The sequence below is a fragment of the Chrysemys picta genome, chromosome 1 (assembly GCF_011386835.1).
Source record: "Chrysemys picta bellii isolate R12L10 chromosome 1, ASM1138683v2, whole genome shotgun sequence".
Taxonomy (NCBI): Eukaryota; Metazoa; Chordata; order Testudines; family Emydidae; genus Chrysemys; species Chrysemys picta.
Window position 1 is genome coordinate 304,957,597 of NC_088791.1, and position 20,093 is coordinate 304,977,689.

The 20,093-nt window shown below is 37.4% G+C and overlaps 1 protein-coding gene across 12 annotated transcripts in view; it reads right to left on the reverse strand.

The window, feature by feature from the left end:
* Nucleotides 1-20,093, reverse strand: part of NBEA (neurobeachin) — an 823,962-nt gene that overhangs the window by 604,116 nt on the left and 199,753 nt on the right. For all 12 annotated transcript variants that reach the window (XM_065581345.1, XM_065581343.1, XM_065581347.1 and 9 more), the window contains exons 9-10: nt 8,130-8,327; nt 5,293-5,426 (exon numbers count right to left, since the gene is read on the reverse strand). In XM_065581345.1, coding sequence (XP_065437417.1) covers nt 5,293-5,426; nt 8,130-8,327 — 332 coding nt within the window. The remainder of the gene's footprint in view (nt 1-5,292; nt 5,427-8,129; nt 8,328-20,093) is intronic.

Genomic DNA, 20,093 nt, shown 5'->3' on the forward strand with positions numbered 1-20,093 from the left:
ATGTGCTATGGGAATAACTTATGGGCTCAAGAGGGAGACAAAGATATCCTTTATATTTGCACTTGCTGGCTATTTTTCCTATATAATTTAGGCACAACATAATTTGTTTTGTCATATGCATTATAAAGTCAGTACATTAATTATCTAACTTCTCTATAAACTGATTTTCTTCATTCAGAAATATGATTTAATATGAATCCCTATTATGTGTAAATCATCTTCTGTTGAAATGTTACCAAAAAGCTACTTAGCAATGCCACCCCTTAAACAGAAGGATGATAGTTTTCAGCTTACAATCATTAAAAAAACAGATTTTGGATAATGGGTTTCATAATTCCAGAATGTGATAATCCTCATTCTTAAAAACAAAAACAAAAAAAGCAATAACTTTTGCTCGTAATCAAAATAGCTGCTTGTATAGTTCCTTCAAGTTGCGTATTCAGATCCCGAAACATTTTCAAGTATAAAGGGAGCATGGCCTTCATATCCACCCACAGGTTTGTAGTGCCTGGGGCCATTAGAGCCAGTGGAGAACTGCAATGGAACAGGTAGCTTGGGGTTGTTACCCCAGGAAAGGTAATAGTTTTAAATAAAGTTCCGGTCTCCATATTTAATCATATTGCGGTGTGTGTCTCTTATTATTTACGTGACCACGTCAATGAGTGGGACATATTAGTGATAGAAAAAATTTCCAAAACCCAGATCAGAACATGCTCTTAACAGTGTTGCTGTAGACTAGCAGATTAAAAGAAAGAAACCTATGGTAAAAGTTTGAGACACAAATGACATTTCCTATCTTCACCCCTCCCCATTTTGTTCTTCCCGTGCTCCTAAAGCTATCCAATACATGAGGTATAACTGCAAACTGCAAAGACAGGAACAAAGAAAAAACAAACACAAAAAGCCTAGAAAAATCACTGATACTGCAAGATATTTGATTGACGAAGGCAGGGCAGACACTGGAAACTATTTAGAGGTGGAGATAAAGAAAGAACAGAAACATGGATGCAAGGCTGTCATTTTTTTTTCACTCATACCTCTCTCTCAAGAGGCAGACAACATCATTTCAATCTGGACTGACTGAGCTAAAAATACAGAAGAATGCTATTACTATACGTGTTTAAAAAGGGGATGAATTTTAATTTTTTTTTTGCAACAAATTCATCTCTGCATTGTCTAAAATCAGTATTTAGAAAACTTTAACAACTCTAGTTATTTTATTTACTTCCCACATCTGTGATATCTTTCTGATTCTTCTTGATTTCCTCTGTCTAAAGTCTGTAGTCTGCAATCCTGGACTGCCATTTCTAGAATAAGTGTATGAAAGATTGGGTCCAAGTCTTATTTTGCCTTTAAATGCTTTAACCATAATCTAGTCTACCAAACAATTTAAATCCTCCTACTTCTTTCAGGATTTTTCTCCAGATGTACTGAATCATTATCAGCACAACCAGAAAAATCATCTGAATTAGAATGTGTCACCTATGATTTGCACAGGAATTGAGTTAGCATAGAAGATTACACTTCATACATTGTCAAATTCAATATTAATGTCAATGATGAGAAGTACACCTGAATTAATACCAGCAGTGACACAAATATAAGAGCATTGCTGAACAATGTTAATCCTCCGATATTATAATCCCAATATATATTATCAAAAGGATCTACAGCTGTACCACAAAATATGTAGCATAATACCTCTCTTGCTGGTAGATAAATATCTCTGACAAACTGCAGAATGTTCTACTATAACTACTATCTCTGAGAAGCAAGAGGAAAAGAAGAAATTGTTAGCATTCAAGTTCCCCCTTCTGAAAAAGACACTGAATGATGGATGGTCTAAAATTAGACCAACAACTGAGTTTAGTGTAGACTGCAGTTCACATTGTTCTGCTGCTGTCTTCTCTGAGCAGATAAGTACAAGAATCTCTACAGTGTTTAGACAGCAAAATTGTTGGATATATCATTACTTGGCCCGCTCACAAGACTGGAACAAATAAGACAGAGCTATGGGACAATAACAAACTGAACAAGAATATCAGCAGGCCATTGGGTTGCTGAGGTAGGATTGCCCAGCACAGTAATTAAACATTTTATTCATACTAAATCTATCATTTTTGGGGAAATTAAGGTATCAGTATATCAAAGAGAATAAAATTTAATGTAGGAACCTTGTTGGGACCATAAATCTTTACAAAGCCCTTTAAATTTAGAAAAATAGATTTCAAAAGGACTTGAATTTATTAAACAGATTTTGATTCTTATTCTTTGAGAAAATAAAAGGGAAAAAAGGTTGGAAGCCTACAATATTTGTTTTGGAGCATCAGCCCTCCTTGAGGCCTCCCAGCTACACACAAGGCAAGAGACATCAAGGCCCACTTACAAAAGAGTCACCCAATTTGCCCTCCCCCTCCGAGAGAGAGAAAGAGAGAGAGGTGAAAGCAATTGTAGCTGGTCTTTACAAAGCAAAAGGTTTGGTGACATCAAAAGTCATTTGGACTTACTTTCTTCAGGGAGATAATACACGTTATGTTCTGGCCTAATTGCTTTTTACGAAGATGGGGCTTAACTGTTTTGTTTGAAAGAATGCTATTTTGTTAAACATATTGTAATAATCTCTCTTTATAAATTTACATAGGACAGACAAGGTAATGATTACATTTATGTTTAAACAGAAAATAGGTAAAAATTAAAAATTTGAATTAGGGAAAATCAATTATAAAATTTTGAAAAAGTAGCAACTAGGTAAAAAGTGAAATACACAAGAAGCTAAACATTAGAAAATCCTGCCACACAACAAGTCTTAGTCTCCCTAATGTCTATGCCTCCACATCCTTCCCTCTCTAGTGCCTTTCCCCATCTGACTTTTCCATGCTCCTCAATGTCCCTTCTCCCCTTCTTTCATTTTCCTACATCCTTGTTTATTTTAATTCCCCTATCCTGCCATAATCCTCTATCCTATAAAAAAGTAAAATAAAAATATAATGTGTAACAATCACCAGCTCGATCATTTTTGTTACATCTCTTTCCCCAATCTGTCATCTGTTTGAGTCTTTTTTTTTTATTTGCTCTTCAGAACAGTGACTGCATCTTGGTACAGTATGTTTGCTTAGTGTTTAGCGTGATAGGTTCCAGATTCGGATTAGAAATTAATTAATAATCTGATTCCATAAGAACGTCAATATCTTAAAAAAAGGAACGTATTGCCTGATTCAAGTAGAGCAAATGTCTTTCTCGTCAAAGTTACACTAACTCCATAAACAGCCATATGCATCTAAAATTGGATTTAGTGTTTTCACTAGGGAAACCACAGAGTGAAAGAGGGTTTTCTAAAACTCACATTTATAATCTCACTTAAGTGCTTCATACAGAAGAGTCAGGGCAATTTATTATTTTACTGTCTACAAAATAAGTTTAATAAATTGAATATAAAGTAGGTTTTGTCATATCTAAAGCTTCCTAAAACTAGAATGGGTCATTTTGTTTATTTCTATGCTATTAAGTTCACAGATAAATAAATACTCCCTTCAGTTACTTCAAACCAAGCATTTTTTCATTTCTGCATTTACAAACTGCAAAGTAAAATTCACCATGTGCAAAGCACAATTAAATCTATGTTAGCAATAAGTGAGTATCCCACCTACGGAAGTATACAACTACTCTACCTGGGTAAAACATGGAGGGATTAGCGCAGAGGCGGGGGGGCAAATCAATGTCACTGTGGTACAAACAGAGTATAGTTATTTCAGGGAAAATCCAGTGATTAATTTATATCTATGTACTGGAAAATATACACATTGAATATAGGAATTTTCAATACTGTTTTTGGAAATCATTTTTATTTCAGTACCCAATTCAAGTGAAAGGTGCTTAAGTCACTATAAAGGGAGCATACAATTTGCCACTACATCACCACACTGGATTTGCTGCTAGAAACAGAATGAAATATAGAAAATTTATCTTACAACTGAAATGAACACAAAATTTAAGATTTTCCACAGTCTGTCAAAAGTTTGGTGTTACTTTAACACTAGTTTAACCGTTCTTCAGTTAACCACTCTTTCAAAAATACCACTGAACTTACAAATAACTGAAAGTCTGATTTCCCATTTATTCTAATCCTGAAGTACATTTTCTGTGTCTAAGAATTAAAAACACAACAGAGCAGAAAATTTTACAATTTATACACTTCCTAAAGAACTATCTAAAATGACTAGAAAATATTCACAGCTATTAATTACAATAAAATACACAAAAGAGTTGATTAAAAAAACATCTGGCCAATGTTCCGGGCAGAGGAAGAAGGCCCCTATACGATTAGCCCTGGAAAGCGGTTTGAGTTGCATAGCCCTTGCGCAGACTCTAAACATTCAAATCCATGAGGGGGAGTGCTCCTACCCACCCAGCAAGACATCGTTTTCTAGAAGATTCTTGAATATCAGCATCCCCATTGTACATATCTTACACATGGGGAAACACAGAGGCAATTCTCAAAGTACACTGTCATATCTGTGCTGTCTGACTAACAGCTCAAGCCCTTCAACACTAATGATATGCACTGAGCCACAGCCATCATTCTGGGTAACTCAGAGCTGTGCTTATGGCTAATAGACCGGGTCCTCCTCTCTATCCTGATACAGCATGTGCAGTCTTCTCCAACAGATTTATTCACCAGAGCCATGTCCTTTGTTAATTTGGGATAGTAGGCCAACTAAAGGAGAATTTTAATTAAGCAAGATCTACGGTATTAACAAACTATACATATTTTGTACATGCACCCCTGGTAGATTGAACTCCATGTTTAGTGCACTACACTAGTTTCATTTTCCTATGGAATTTCCTTTAGTTTAAAAGCATTCTTCAGCACGATATTATACAGTACCATGGTAAATGCCTTAGGTGCCGACTCTATGCTCCGGGACTCTCACACCCATGGGAAAAAAATAGTGGGTGCTCAGCACCCACCAGTCACAGCTGTTTGGCAGCTGGGGGAGGGCGGAAAGCAGCTAGTGCCAGGGGCCTCGGGGGAGGGGTTGGAGTGGGGATGGGAAGAGGCGGAGCGAGGGTGGGGCCTTGGAGGAAGAGGCAGAGCAGGGGCATGGCAAGGGTGGAGCACTTCCAGGAAAAATAAAAGTCAGTGGTAAATGCCATTTAAAAAGTTAATGTTTTAATGCTAGAAACAGAAAGAAGAGCGCACATAAGTCACTGCATTTATATTAACCAAATTACCACAAGAGAAAGAAAAATGTTGCTAGCATACTTTATGTAAATTGCTTGAAATAAGCTTACCAGACAGTTGTTTCCATTTGACTGTCATTTAGTTGTCGATTGTCTAACTGGGCAAAGAGAGGAAAAAGAACCTGAATCCCTCCAATCGAATGAATTGCACTGTGAATTGAGTGGGTTACTATAGCTTTCACATCCTATATTAAAAATAAAAAAAAAGTTTCTCAGTGTTAGTTTGTATTTGCCATTATCACATTTTACCATAAATGTCTAATATTTAAAAACTAGTTACCAATGGCACCTCAAAGACAAATGATTTACTGTGCTTTTTATTTTCTGTCAATTTAATCTAAATGCTATAAAGATAATATCTTTTCATAACTTAAAGCCATCCAAATATGTAAACAAACACCACAAAGTTATGTTTCACACAAAGTCTATACAAGTAACACATACTGTAAGGTTCCTGTGGCCATTTTGCCACAAAAGGTGTTATTAAAAAATTAGGGCTGTAAAGCAGTTAAAAAAAATTAAGCACAATTAAATCGCACTATTAAACAATATTATAATACTATTAATTAAATATTTTGGATGTTTTCTATATTTTCATATATATTGATATTAATCACAACACAGAATACATAGTATACAGTGCTCACTTTATATTTTTATTACAAATATGTGCGCTGTAAAAAACAAAAGATAGTATTTCAATTCACCTCATACAAGTACTGTAGTGCAATCTCGGTCATGAAAGCTGAACTTACAAATGTAGAATTATGTAAAAAAAAACTACATTCAAAAATAAAACACTGTAAAACTTTAGAGCCTACTCAGTCCTATTTCTTGTTCAGCCAATCATTCAGAGAAACAAGTTTGTTTACATTTGCAGGAGATAATGCTGCTCACTTCTTGTTCACAATGTCACTTGAAAATGAGAACAGGTGTTCACATGGCACTGTTGTAGCCAGTGTCAAGATATTTACATGCCAGATGCACTAAAGATCCATATGTCCCTTCATGCTTCAACCACCATTCCAGAGGATGTGTCCATGTTGATGATGTGTTCTGCTTAAAAACAATCCAAAGCAGTGCAGACCAACGCATGTTCATTTTCATCATCCGAGTCAGATGCCACCAGCAGCAGGTTAATTTTCCGTTTTTGGTGGTTCGGGTTCTGTACTTTCCCCATTGGAGTGTTGCTCTTTTAAGACATCTGACAGCATGCTCCACACCTCATCCTGCTCAGATTTTGGAAGGCACTTCAGATTCTTAAACCTTGGGTCAAGTGCAGTAGCTATCCTTTAGAAATCTCACATCGGTACCTTCTTTGCATTTTGTCAAATCTGCAGTGAAAGTGTTCTTAAAATGAACAACATTTGCTGAATCATCATCTGAGACTGCTATAACATGAAAGATATGTCAGAATGTGGGTAAAAGAGCAGGGAACACTGAACTCCTTGGGGGAGAATTGGGTCACAAATTGAATTAATGCATTTTTTTTAAACAAGTGTCATATGCATGGAAGCATGTCCTCTGTAATGGTGGCCGAAAGGGCATATGAATGTTGGCATATTTGGCACGTAAATACCTTGCAATGCCGGCTACAAAAGTTCCATGCGAACGCCTGTTCTCGCTTTCAGGTGACATTGTAAATAAGAAGAGGGCAGCATTATCTCCCATAAATGTAAACAAATATGTTTGTCTTAGCGATTGACTGAATGAGAAGTAGGACTGAGTGGACTTGTAGGGTCTAAAGTTTTACATTGTTTTGTTTTTGAGTGTAGTGATGTAACAAAAAAAATCTACATTTGTAAATTACACTTTCACAATAAAGACATTGCACTACAGTACTTGCATCAGGTGAATTGAAAAATACTATTTCTTTTGTTTATCATTTTACAGCACAAATATTTGTAATAAAAAATAATAATATAAAGTGAGCAGTGCACACTTTGTATTCTGTGTTGTAATTGAAATCAATATATTTGAAAATGTAGAAAAATATTTAATACATTTAAATTGGTATTGTATAGTTTAACAGTGTGATTAAAACTGCGATTAATCACGATTAATTTTTTTTAGTTAATTGCGTGAGTTAACTGCAATTAATCCACAGCCCTATTAAAAATGCTTTAACCACAGAATGCTTTAGTTGGTCAATTTTAATGTTAAACTGGACCTATTCAAACTTCTTGGTTTCATTACCTATATATTTCGCTCAAAATGACTGGGCTGGAAAATAAGGCAAGCATTAAACTGATAGCCCTCAACATATAATTTGACAAACTACTGTTCATTGTGTAATACACACATTTCTTTAATGCATCATTAATAATTTTGGCTCAAGAAAACAAGTGAAAAAGTAGCTAAGTGCGAATGATAGCTACTCATATTTAAAAACAAACAAATGTTAATCTAGAACTAAAGCAATGCTAAATGAAAACAGCAATGGCAGCACCATACTATATCATCATACAAGATGTAGATTGGGGCAAGACTGCAGAATTTTTGTGTTGGCAGAGTTTGGCCTACACACGAGATACTTCTGGAGAAGTATAGTTACATACATCTTGCTAAACAATGCACCTCACAATTAATAGGTTATATAGTTAATGATAGCCATAGAAGCGACAGTGTTTGCGGTCCTTCATGCTGAAGGAAAGATACAGAAATGTTAGCCAGTACTAAAGGAAGGAAAATCCATGGGTTAAATGGAGAAAATGACAGCCTCAGTCAGATGAGGTGTCAAAGGGGCTAATGGATACCTAGGAAAGACTACACATACTAAAAGATAATACTACTAATTAGAAACAGACCCTCAATCACACTTTGGCAGCCTGTATTGCTGTAAGCTCCATTAACAAAAACATGAAAATAAATAACCAATATAAACAAACCTGAAGCATAAGAGCATGTGGAGAGTGTACAAAAATGGAAGGGTTTTCCTTTGGCGAGGATTCAAGGCATAGTTGAGCATCAGTAGCCTTAGCATTGTAAGTAAAGGCAATGCTACTTGCAAGTTTCCCATCATATAGAACTTGTTTGTGGTGCTCAGCCAGATGAATATCACTCTCAGATTTAAATTTGAAAGTACTCTGGGGAAAAAAAAGTGACTTGAAACGTGTATGTTTTAAATGAATAATAACAATTGCATGTCACACGATCTGTTTATTGTATTATAAGGAAGGAAGGGCAGGCAAGCAATACAGAATCTATCGTTAAACTATATTTTGTATTTTCTGCTGTTTTTGAAATGTTTTCATACATTTAAGCCACAAATTTATATCTTGAATGTCATTACCATTAGTAATGTAAAACTGGGATAGGGTAGGGAATTATTTTTTTCAACCTAAAAGAACAAATCAAAGTATTTACTACACGCTACTATTAGCATGTCATTTTGTTCATTTATCTGGTACGATTTATTCTTCTAGGCAGCAGCATTAATGTTTTAACAGGTTGCAATTAATCTATGTTTCAGAAAATGCACCACAAAAAGCAGATATAAATCTGTTAATATTAACAGTAATACAGTATACACCTTCCAATTATTCAGGATAATAAAAGTGTAATGATCTAGAAATTATTTGTATTACTTGTTCTTTATTTGCAAATCTTTTTTTCCAAACTAAACTCTTACTTTGTTATACTGGCAATCCATGTTAAACAAAGATCATTTTTCGGTGACACCATTCAAAATTGCCAAAGATATTAAAAACTGCTTACATGCTGTATGGGTTCTTGTGTTTTCAACAGATTTTCATATGTTCTTAATCTTGCTTCTTTGACTTTTTACCAATTACATTACATGTTTACCAAGTCCAAAGAAAATATTTTAATGGAAGAGCTTATACATGCATACTTCCCATGGCTTCTACCAATATCTTTTTGATTTAATGGAAAGGGGTTTTATAAAACAGCATGCATCCCACGCTTCATTAACTAACAGACAGTAACACATTCCCAGGAGCTACCGATGTGAAAAACTACTTACAACAACAATAATAAAAAAAACAAAACAAAAAAACAATTTTCCAAATGTCAGTTTTCAAGAATAATGATTTTCAAAGTTAAGGGAAGACTGGAAATCTGTATTACTCTTAAATATATTGTGATTCTTATTTGATTCAAAACCATGTTTTCTGGCAACACTGTCAAACTGACCAAGCATGAAGAGATACATTCATTTCCTTCTGCAACAAGCTGTCAGCTTTACTTGACTTACTACTTTAGCATGTTATAATCATTTGACAGCTGCGGGAAGGCAACTAGTGGTAAAACACAGTATCCATAAAAATGAACTAAAATTGTTAAAAATTACCATTTAAGTAATGAAGTTTGAATTTCAATATAATGATTTCTAAAAACATAATTTATATTAAATAATCTGTTCTGAAGGCTAATCAAATTCACATTGCTCAAACTGCATATAACCAACCACATTATAAAATGTGCAACATTTTTATCACTTTCTGTCCTCCTCAACTTCTCCCATTTACACCCCCACCAGCACTCCCACCCAGTGCTGTATGTAATAATTAGATCAGGGAACTGGTGGCATGCTATTCAAGCCCACTGATGTCCAGGCTAGTAGCAAACAAAGACAATTTGTAGGAGGCTCCTCGCCCCCTCCCCACAAATTGCATTTTCTTACAAATATACAGCTATTCTTCATGTAATTCAGCTAATTTTTGCTGATAATGCTACCTAGACCTCACTTATCAGTTAATAAGCATAGTTATATTACCTCACAAACATCTGCCTGAGAAAAAGGGAGTACGTCTTTTAAAAAAATGGGACAATTTCTTTAAATGTACAGATAATTAAAGTATTCTATTCGTTGCCCGTCCCCCAGTGTCAAAAGCAGTGGTTTACATATTGAGCAAACCTACATTTGCCTTTTTGTTGATTTCACAAAAAATTTGCATTCCAGCTTTTTGACATGTTTTACCATATGAAATCTCTTCCTACACAGGAAAAAAAAAAAAAAAAAGCCATAACCTTGAGTTTTTTTCATGGAGCAAAACCCCATTTTAAAAAAAAATATTTTGCCAAATTTCTAGGTTTTGCAGCTATAAGCATGGCAGACAGTTTAATATTATTATTTGACCTTTACATTTTGGTAGTACTTAGAGGCCTAAATCAGATGGATTTAGACACAGAAAAATGGCAAAACTCTACACCATTTTTGTCACTAAGTGGTTATAGATTTTTAACATAACTCTTTAAAGTAATTTCAGTAGCTTCTTATTACTCTAATATCTACTGTTTCTGAGCATTAGGAAACTTGTTATCCAGTTCAAAGTTTACCAGAAATCTAAACTTCTAACCACTTCAATCTTATATCATTGAATAATGGAAAGACAAAAGCAATTTAAACTGAAATTACAAGAAACATTTGACTTAATACTTGAGGAGAAATAAGGGCTCAACCAGGGAGACGAAAGTAGGAATGACAGATCAAGGAAAGAAGCCCTGTATTCACACAGCTAGTATCTTATTTTAAAACAAGTCCTCTGATAACCTTGTTAAAATACTACTAATTGAAAAGGTGAGTTTTGTTTTGTTTTTAAATTAAATACTTACCTGCTGAGAAAAAACACAAATGAAAAGGAATGATTGAGGATGAGTAGAGAGGAAAAGAATGAGTGTCCAACATTTTAGGATCTTCCAACCCATTTGGACTTTTTCATTATATTGGACCCAGAGACCAGAATAATTTAGTTAGATCTAGTGTGAACACTCCCTATTACTGTTTGCAGCAGGTTCTATGAACATTTTATTCAGAATTCAATGCCCTGAATTTCAAAAAGGTTTAGGTTCAAACAAACCCATTTTATTAATAAGTTTAAGATCTGTGCTGCCTACTGGTTTACACTGGTTCAAAAGAGAATTAATGTTCTAGATCAGTGCCTGAAAGCCACACACACACACACACACACACAAGTTAGACATCTCTCTTGCACTTTGTCAGGCTTCTGACAACAGCAGACAGGAAGCTTTTGCCTGAAGGAAATGATCATAACCTGGAGCTCCCATAACTCAGATCCACACTCGGAATCAGCATCAAGGTAGGGGAAGAAATACAATAAATGCTTGTACATAACAATACTTTGTTACCTATATTGCTAATTGTTAGTCAGGGCCAGCTCTAGGCACCAGCATTCCAAGCATGTTCAAAAGAGAATTAATGTTCTAGATCAGTGCCTGAAAGCCACACACACACACACACACACACACACACACAAGTTAGACATCTCTCTTGCACTTTGTCAGGCTTCTGACAACAGCAGACAGGAAGCTTTTGCCTGAAGGAAATGATCATAACCTGGAGCTCCCATAACTCAGATCCACACTCGGAATCAGCATCAAGGTAGGGGAAGAAATACAATAAATGCTTGTACATAACAATACTTTGTTACCTATATTGCTAATTGTTAGTCAGGGCCAGCTCTAGGCACCAGCATTCCAAGCATGTGCTTGGGGCGGCACTTTTCAAGGAGCGGCACTCTGGCCTTTTTTTTTTTTGCTTGGGGAGGCAAAAAACCTGGAGCTGGCCCTGTTATTAGTATCATGTTGGAAGAGACTCACTGTAGCACTGATGTCCCACTTGGTAAGGCAACTCCCATCTTTTCATGTGCTGTAATATTTATACTGCTTTCTGTATTTTTCACTCCATGCATCTGATGAAGTGGAAAGCTTATGCCCAAATACATTTGTTAGTCTCTAAGGTGCCACAAGGACTCCTCATTGTGTATGCACACAGAAAACACACTGACTATTTATATTGCACTAGAGCAAATGGCATAAATCTGTGATGTTGGCTCATGGAGAGCTTCCATGTTTTCACAAGGTGTGTCCCTTTCCCCATACATGCAAAGAGAGCTGCTCTCATGTTGGTTTCTATTCACGTTATCTGGGCTGAATTTAAAAAAAAAAAAAAAAAGCATAGACAAGGACACAAACATTTTAAAAGGTAAATTTAATAGGATAGCAGTAACTTCCTAAAATATCCCACACTGTAGCATCTGTTGATCTTGCTCGGAAAAGGTTAAATGAGGTCTACTGTCTCAGACAAGCCAAAAAGTCATTAATCCTTGTGGGAACAAGAGGTGGGAATGGCTCCATGAGAAAAGAGGATGGAGGGTGTGGGCTGAGGTCTCCCAAAAGAAGAGCTGTAGCTTCAACCTTCTCCCCAGGCTTCATTGCTTCTCATCTTGGTTCTCTTATTTGTGTTTTCTTTATTAATGAAGACAAGCACCAGGAATAGGGTAAATATGCAATTTAAATAATATGCATATACTTGTATAGCAGTTTGGGAGAGGCGCCAGATCATACTGCACTGGAAAGGGGTGAAATTTGTTCGTGCTGACTAACTTTTAATGATGTATGATGAGAGTCTGAAGAGTTTAAGAGATTATGAGTAGAGCTGGGCAATTTTTTTTTTGGTGAATAGTAAATTTGCCAAAAAATTGGATTTTTCAGGACACTGAAACTATTCACAAATTTGGGTCAAATTCAGTGAATAATTTGTCTATTTTTTTTTTCCTGAAACGTAACACTCAAATCACATCATTTAACCGGGATGATTTTTTGTTTTGTTTCAGTGATAAAAAAGTCAGTTTTGATTTGAAACTGATCTTTTTTCAGGATTTTTCAGTTCAACTGCCAAACCAAAAATCAATTATTTGCTTAGCTCGAATTTTGAGAAATTGTGGGGAGGGGTGGTTAATATTTAATTTAACTTTTTTGTACTGTTGAAATAGAATGTCACATGTTGTTCTCTGTTTTAGGCAGAGAACTAAAGAACTGTACTGAGAGCCCTCAATTGAAGGCATGGAGGTTTTTAAAATTTCACAAAGAACCTTTCTCCCAATCATTCATAAGCACTTAGTGTTAAATACTGTAGATGTTTCTTGTTTAAATAAAAATATTTTAACCAATCCAAATAGAAATTCCTCCCTCTTCTCATTTATTTGCACTTCTGCCACTCTTCAGTCCTCCAGCACAGTCAAGAGCTAGCATACCTAGAGTGGAAAAAAGACAGGGACGAAAAACAATTCGAGCCTATTTTGTAAAACAAAAGCAGCAAAAAGGGCACCATTATATTTTCCTTTGCAAGTAACATTTAAAGGATTATTTATAAATTCTGTTGAAAAACTATAAGGGATTCACAGAAGTTTCATATATTACATCCACAACAACTAAGTAAAAGTGTTAAAATTGCAAAGTCAAACAGTTAAAGTTAGGAAAAGCCAGAATTAAAGTTCTTTGTGCAGTCTGGCCTCCTCGTGCATCTGAATTATCATAGCCTTTAGCATGATCACATGCTATTCTTTTCCACAGGACCCAAGCTTCACTGAGTGCACAGGACAGATGGTGATCAGAGAATGAGTTAGGACCTTTTCTAACTTATGATTTTGCAATCTTAAAGTTCTTCTAATGTAGTTTTTTGCATGGAATTTCCTAGGTTTTTAAAAAAGGAAACTGAAAACAAATTAAATTCCATCATGTGGAACCTTTAGATCCACAGCACAGACCTCTGCCACTTAGGCTAACAGAGTCACTGATAGCAGTAGAGGGCTGTTATCCTTTATGTGGGTCAGCTACTATAAGGCACACATTTGCAAGTGGGTTTCACAGGTATTTGCTGACAGCAGAGGAATGCTGACACTCAGGAATCCTAAATCCCATTCTAGGTTCTGAGGGGAGTGTACTCTAGTGGTTCCAAACCCTTCTGCGTCTGTCCCTGTAAGCTGGACCCCATCTGCCCCTGGCCCTGACAGTTTGTTCTGGTCCCATATCATGATCACTGGAACTAGAGTCAGAGGGCCCACATTCCCTGGATGGACCATCATTGATGAGACATCAGTGGAACTGGGAAATGTGGTGAGTTAGGCTGGAAGCAACTCAGCCACATAGACAAAGCAATGCACAGGATTTAATAAAGTTCTACTTAATCTGCATTCAGTGTCACTCTGTGTGAATGAAACATGGTGGCAGGGCAGAGCTATGAGAGCTATGAAGTGCAGCACCTGGCACCATGAGCCATGGAACTTAGCCTGAAGCCCTGGATTTTGCAGACACAAACCTAGCCCAATGATGAAGCCAGTGGAAGGAGGAGTTTAAGCTGTATGTAGACCTCACCATGCAGAAGGATGACAACAGTAGGCAAGTAAAATTTTTATTTTACCTTATTGGGCAGTAAGGCAGAGAGGTCTGCAGCACTCTGAAGCTCAACATTACTTCAAGCCTCAGAACAATCCTAGGAGTCTGAGGGACATACTGCTCCCCAAAGCAGAAAAATAAACCCTGAGAAGCAAAAGGTTTTTCTCTAGAAATCAATGCAAAGGAGAGAGGATTGATTCCCATATTACAGCCTTACACACACTGGCCGTTACATGTAATTTTGAGGACTTGATGGAATCCCTGATTTGGGACAGGATTGTCTGCAGGAGTTGAGATCACCACCTGTGGACGTGGTTGTTCCATGAAGGTGATCTCACATTAGACTGATGCTTAGACATGGGGCATGCAGCAGAAGCCTCAAGAGAAAAGATGAAAGCCAAGAAAGCATAACACCCCCAGAAGTACAAGCAATGAGACAAAAGCAAAGGAGAGCCAACAGTCAAATGCACAGTTAGATGCATTTACTGTGGGAGACAGCCTAAACGGGCAAAGGAGAAGCACCCCACACTAGGACAGAATTGCAAGGAATGGGGCACATTGATCCATTTTAGCATTGTGTGCAAGAGCAGAGGAAGGTCTTCAAAAGATTCAGTCAGAGTTGTACAAGAGGGGGATGGCACAACAGAGAGCAGCGATGACATTCTGACTCTCTCGCTGAGTCCAAGAGCATATCAGGTTCAGGTTATCAGGACAAGAAAGCAACAAGGAATACTACCAATCTCCGTGCATACAATAATGTTAATAGTGCATACAATAATGTTAATAGTGTAATGCTCTGTACCATTTCAGGTGGATAGTAGGGCCTCCTGCAACATGATTCTTCAGGGTGAACTAGATTCAGACATACCCATGAAAGAGAGCAGACCCACTAATTTGTACAAGAGCATAATGCAGCCTGTAGGAAAATGTGGTCTCATACTAACTAACCAGAAAATATCAGATGCCACCAACTGAAGTTTTTAGTGGTGGATGGAAAGCACCACAGATTCCTCTCAGGAAATACAGCCAAGCAAGCCATGGATCTGATCAGGGTGCAGCATCAGAATTTTACAGCTGCAGTGCAAGAAAGCAAAAAGGGGAGCCCCATGCACAATGGAGACAAGTTTAAAAGCATATGGGGATGTTTTCAAAGGCAACAAGTGCCTCAAAGGAAAGCTGCAATTGGAAGTAGACCCCACAATGGAACCCATGTGCTTACCATGAAGACAAATTACAGTGGAACTACTTAATTCAATACATGAAGAGCTCAAAAATCTGCAAAGCAGGTAGGGGTATCATAGCACCTGTAGAGGCCAATACAGTCTGGATAAGCAAGATGGTGGTGGTAAAGAAGCCACCGGACCCAAAGCCACTGAACCAGTCACTGAAAAAATGCCACTATCCAGTGCCCAGAATTGACAATGTCTTGCCAGAACTTTCCAAAGCCAGAAACTTTACATTTTAATGCGAGGAACACGTTTTAGCACAAGCTTGGATAAAGCATCCAGCATGCTAACCTTTGCAACACTATTTGGTCTTGCTACAGATAGCTGTGCATGTCATAGTGCATAACCCCAGAATGAGAAGTGTTCTGGAAAAGACTCACCCAACTGCTAGAAAAGCTGCCTGGGGATTAAAATAATTGCAGATGCTAGCCTCACTACAGGTGAAGGGAGCAATGATACCGAAGCTGGATCTGGAGGAGACCATGACAGAAAACTGCAAGCTTTTCTACAGCGATGCAGGTTTAGGAACATAAAACCCAACCCAGAAAAAATGTGACTCAAACAGCTTGAGATAACATAGATTGGACATCTGCTCACAGAAGGGGGAATGAAAGCAGATCCCAAGAAGATCAATGCAGTCAGAGGCTCCAGTGGATGTGAAAAGGGGTACAGGTCTTCATAGGAATGATAAATTTTCTGTCCAAGTTCTGCCTACACCCGGTTGCAGCAGCAGAACCCATACATCAGCTCACAAGACAGAACGTTGAGTGGGACTGGGCTGGTCCCCAAAATCAAGCATTTGACGTGTTGAAACAAAAGATAACAGATGCCCCTGCCCTGAAGTACTACCAGAATAGAGATCAGATATTGTCCAGGAAGATTACTGGTACATGACACCCTGAGCAGGGCATACATACCCAGTATCACCAATCTGAGCATGCAGGATGGAATTACATTTTGAGGACACAGAGCTGTCTATCCGCCTCATTACATAAGAATGTCATACCTGGATATTGACAGCTGTCTTAGATGGGCTCGAGTGTGTGTTTACTGGCTGGGAACGAATACACAACTCCGGTCCTTGACAGAGAGGTATGACACCTGCCAGTTGTGTGATAACTGCCAACTGAAAGAGACTGTTACCACATGAGCTGCCCTCCAGACCATGGGAATAGGTGGAAATAAACTTATTTACCTTCAAAGGAAAGCAGTACTTGATTACAGTGGATGTATTGGGGATGTCAATGCCCTGCCTGATACAAAAAGCAAGTCAGTGATTGGCAAACTGAAGGCCCACTTTGTGAGATATGCATTCCAGAGTATTCACCAACAACAGACCCCAATTTCCCAGAGAAAAATTCCAGGAATTCCACCACCCCTCCTCCCCAGCGTACACACAGATCAATGATAATGTAGGATCAGCTGTGAAAACAGCTAAGAGACTATTAAACAAGGTTGTTTCTTGTTGTTAGCATTTTTGGCACACAAGAATACCCCATCACAAGGGTACCAAAACAATCCAGCGCAGCAACTATAGGACAAAGGACCAAAATCCTGATACCAATGAGGGGAGACCTGTTGCAGCCAGAAAGATGGAGATACCACAGAGAGAAGATGGCCAACAATCAGAAAAAACAGGAACCAGAGTATAACAGCTCAGTCATAACCTACAAGCCATGGAGACCGGCTCTCCTATGAGGATTCAGCCATCAGAAAGACACCAGAAAGAATGGACTAAAGGAATCATGAAGGGGGCAGTGTCATCTAGCTCACATGAGTTGACTACACAAAAGGGACAAGTAATCCAAAGGAACAGGAGGCACTTGCAAGCCAATGGACACCATCCAGGGAAAACCTACAGAAATACAGAGATAATCACAGAACCATCTGGAAGCCAATGTAACAGGGAGGGAAGAAATTCCACACAGTAGCAGTTTGATGCCAAACACTAGCTAGTTTCTACTGAACATTCGTGAACTGAGATTTTCAAAGGCTTTCGACCAAATTTGGGTAAATTTTCCCACAAGAAAAGGCATGTCCCTGATGCCAGAGCAAGTTTGTTTGTTAACATAGTTAAAATAACTTATTTTCCCTAGCCAAATTCTTCAGAACCATTTGCTGAAATAACCCAACAAAATTCAGCCACAGGCAGGTACCTGGGATGGAAAATTTCAACCTAAACAGTTAAAGTTTAGCAAAGTTATAAGCAACTGAAAACAGGGTCTTACAAGAAGCAACCTGTTAGTTTTGCTTCTTTCATATATCCTGCTAGGTTCCACTACAGCAGATTAGCAACTTCAGGAATAAGGAAAGAGGCCTGATTACATAGTGCAATCATCACATTAATTCTGTTTATTATCACCTAGATTAGCTAGTTGAGCTGGGACATTTCTAATTTCTGCAGAATTATATTTCTACAATAGACCGTGATATTCGGCCTATAATGAAAACAAAACAAATGTTTTAACTAATTAAACCATCATACTGCACTATTTCCAGTTCTTCACACATACCAGGATTAGTGTTATGCACAGACTAAGATCAAAAGTGTATGATAAAATTAACCATAGGGGATGTTATTTCAACATTACTACTACTGTATTTGAGATTTGATAGTCACCTCACCAAAACCTGCTGCATGGTTGATCACTTATGAAACATTGTGGTTGACAGTAAAGTTAATGTTTTAACTTATTCAATTTTATTTCTCATGTGCAATATCTTACTATGATTCCTGCAAAATTGTGCAAGAAAAGTGAATTTTTATTGGAAATTTTTGTACTACATTACACAAATTCTTAGATTGAAGGTATAGACTAATTTTAGCATGCAACAATTATGAGATATAGGATCATATACCGTTGGCTGTTTCTTCATTCACTGATAACAATGTCATATTTAATCAAGCTAAGTACTCCACAGCCTCTCAATACTGCTCTATGATGCAGTCAGTATAATGTTTTCAATCAACCAAAATAAAAATATTAATCTAAAAGAGGAATATCATTAACATTAAAAATGCAATGAGTCATCCAAAGTAATTTAAACTATTTTCTGCACAAGTCATTATTTAAATTAAATAAGATAAAAGAAAGATCCTTACCAGTAAATGTACATCACCAAATACATTGCCTCTGTTGACCCACAGTGTAGGAGTTTTGTGCCATGCCTTGCAAGCCATAAAACAGTTAGTAGTAAAACCATTAGGGGAGGCTTGTACACTCCAGAACCAAAGGCTTATAGATGCTTCACCCCCTATACAACTCCTATTCTGACTCTTAAGAATGGAAAAGAGAAGTTCAGTGCGGATCTGCAAATGCACTACATTCAAAGAACTCAGTTTAATGGAATCTAATCTTCCTTTCTCTATCATGAACTGCCTCTGCAGATTTTCTCTCTATATAAGACTATTCAGCAATATCACAATCCAGAATGAGGAACAGAGGACCAGCAAAATCAAGCAACAGATTTCCGGAATAAGAATGCTCCTTTCTTGAGAGCTTGACTGTATGAAGCATAGCTTCTTTTTCTTCCCATTTAAAAGAAAGGGTTAGAACTGAGGACTTGCTATGGCAGCCATGTGCACCATGGATGGTCTAGATAATACTTAGTCCTGTCATGAGTGCAGGGGACTGGACTAGATGACCTCTGGAGGTCCCTTCCAGTTCTATGATACCTAGGACCCAGCAAAACAGAAGGATCAGAAGGTCTGGAACACTACTTGTCTTTCCCCCCCTCTCTGTTCTGAGGCTCAAGCCTTTAAAAAGGTCCTCCTTTCTCAACACCAAACTGCTTTGACTGTCCTCTATGATCCAAGGATTTCTGCTGAAAAGTAAAAATGGAAAACTCAGCCTAGTAGGGCATATCCAGGTGAAAAGCCAGTTCTTCTGTCAGCAACATGTTCAGTCTATGAATCTTATCTTCCTCACTCTTGAGATGAAGGCGGTGCCATTTTAAGGATTCCAGTCAGACACAGGGGTCTGCAATAGATACCTTGCTACTCCAAAATGAACACATCTTGAGCCTTTTGTGGATTCAAAATATTGCTGATTGCAACAAGAGCTCAGCTGTGCTAAACCAATTTTTAAGCTAGTAGTTGATTTGTACTTCTTATAAAAATGTTCTTTGTGTAACAGAGTAAACAGAAAACAGAAGAAATACGGGGAAAAGGAAGATTAAAAGTGAAGAATTCTGTGGAGATGGTATTTCTAAGGAAATGTAGGACACAGCGGCTGGATCAGACTAATGTTCCATCTAGTTCAGTAACCCATCTCCGACAACAGCCAGTTCCAGATGATTCAGAATAAGGTGAAAGAAAACCTCAAATGGACTATGGAATAATCTCCCCCCAGGGAAAATTTCTTCCTAGACCTAGGAAGTTAGTGATTGGCTTCTAACCTGAAGAATGAGCATTTATGCCCTTTACAATATTTTATCCCTTCTAATGTAGCTACCAATATTTTTTAT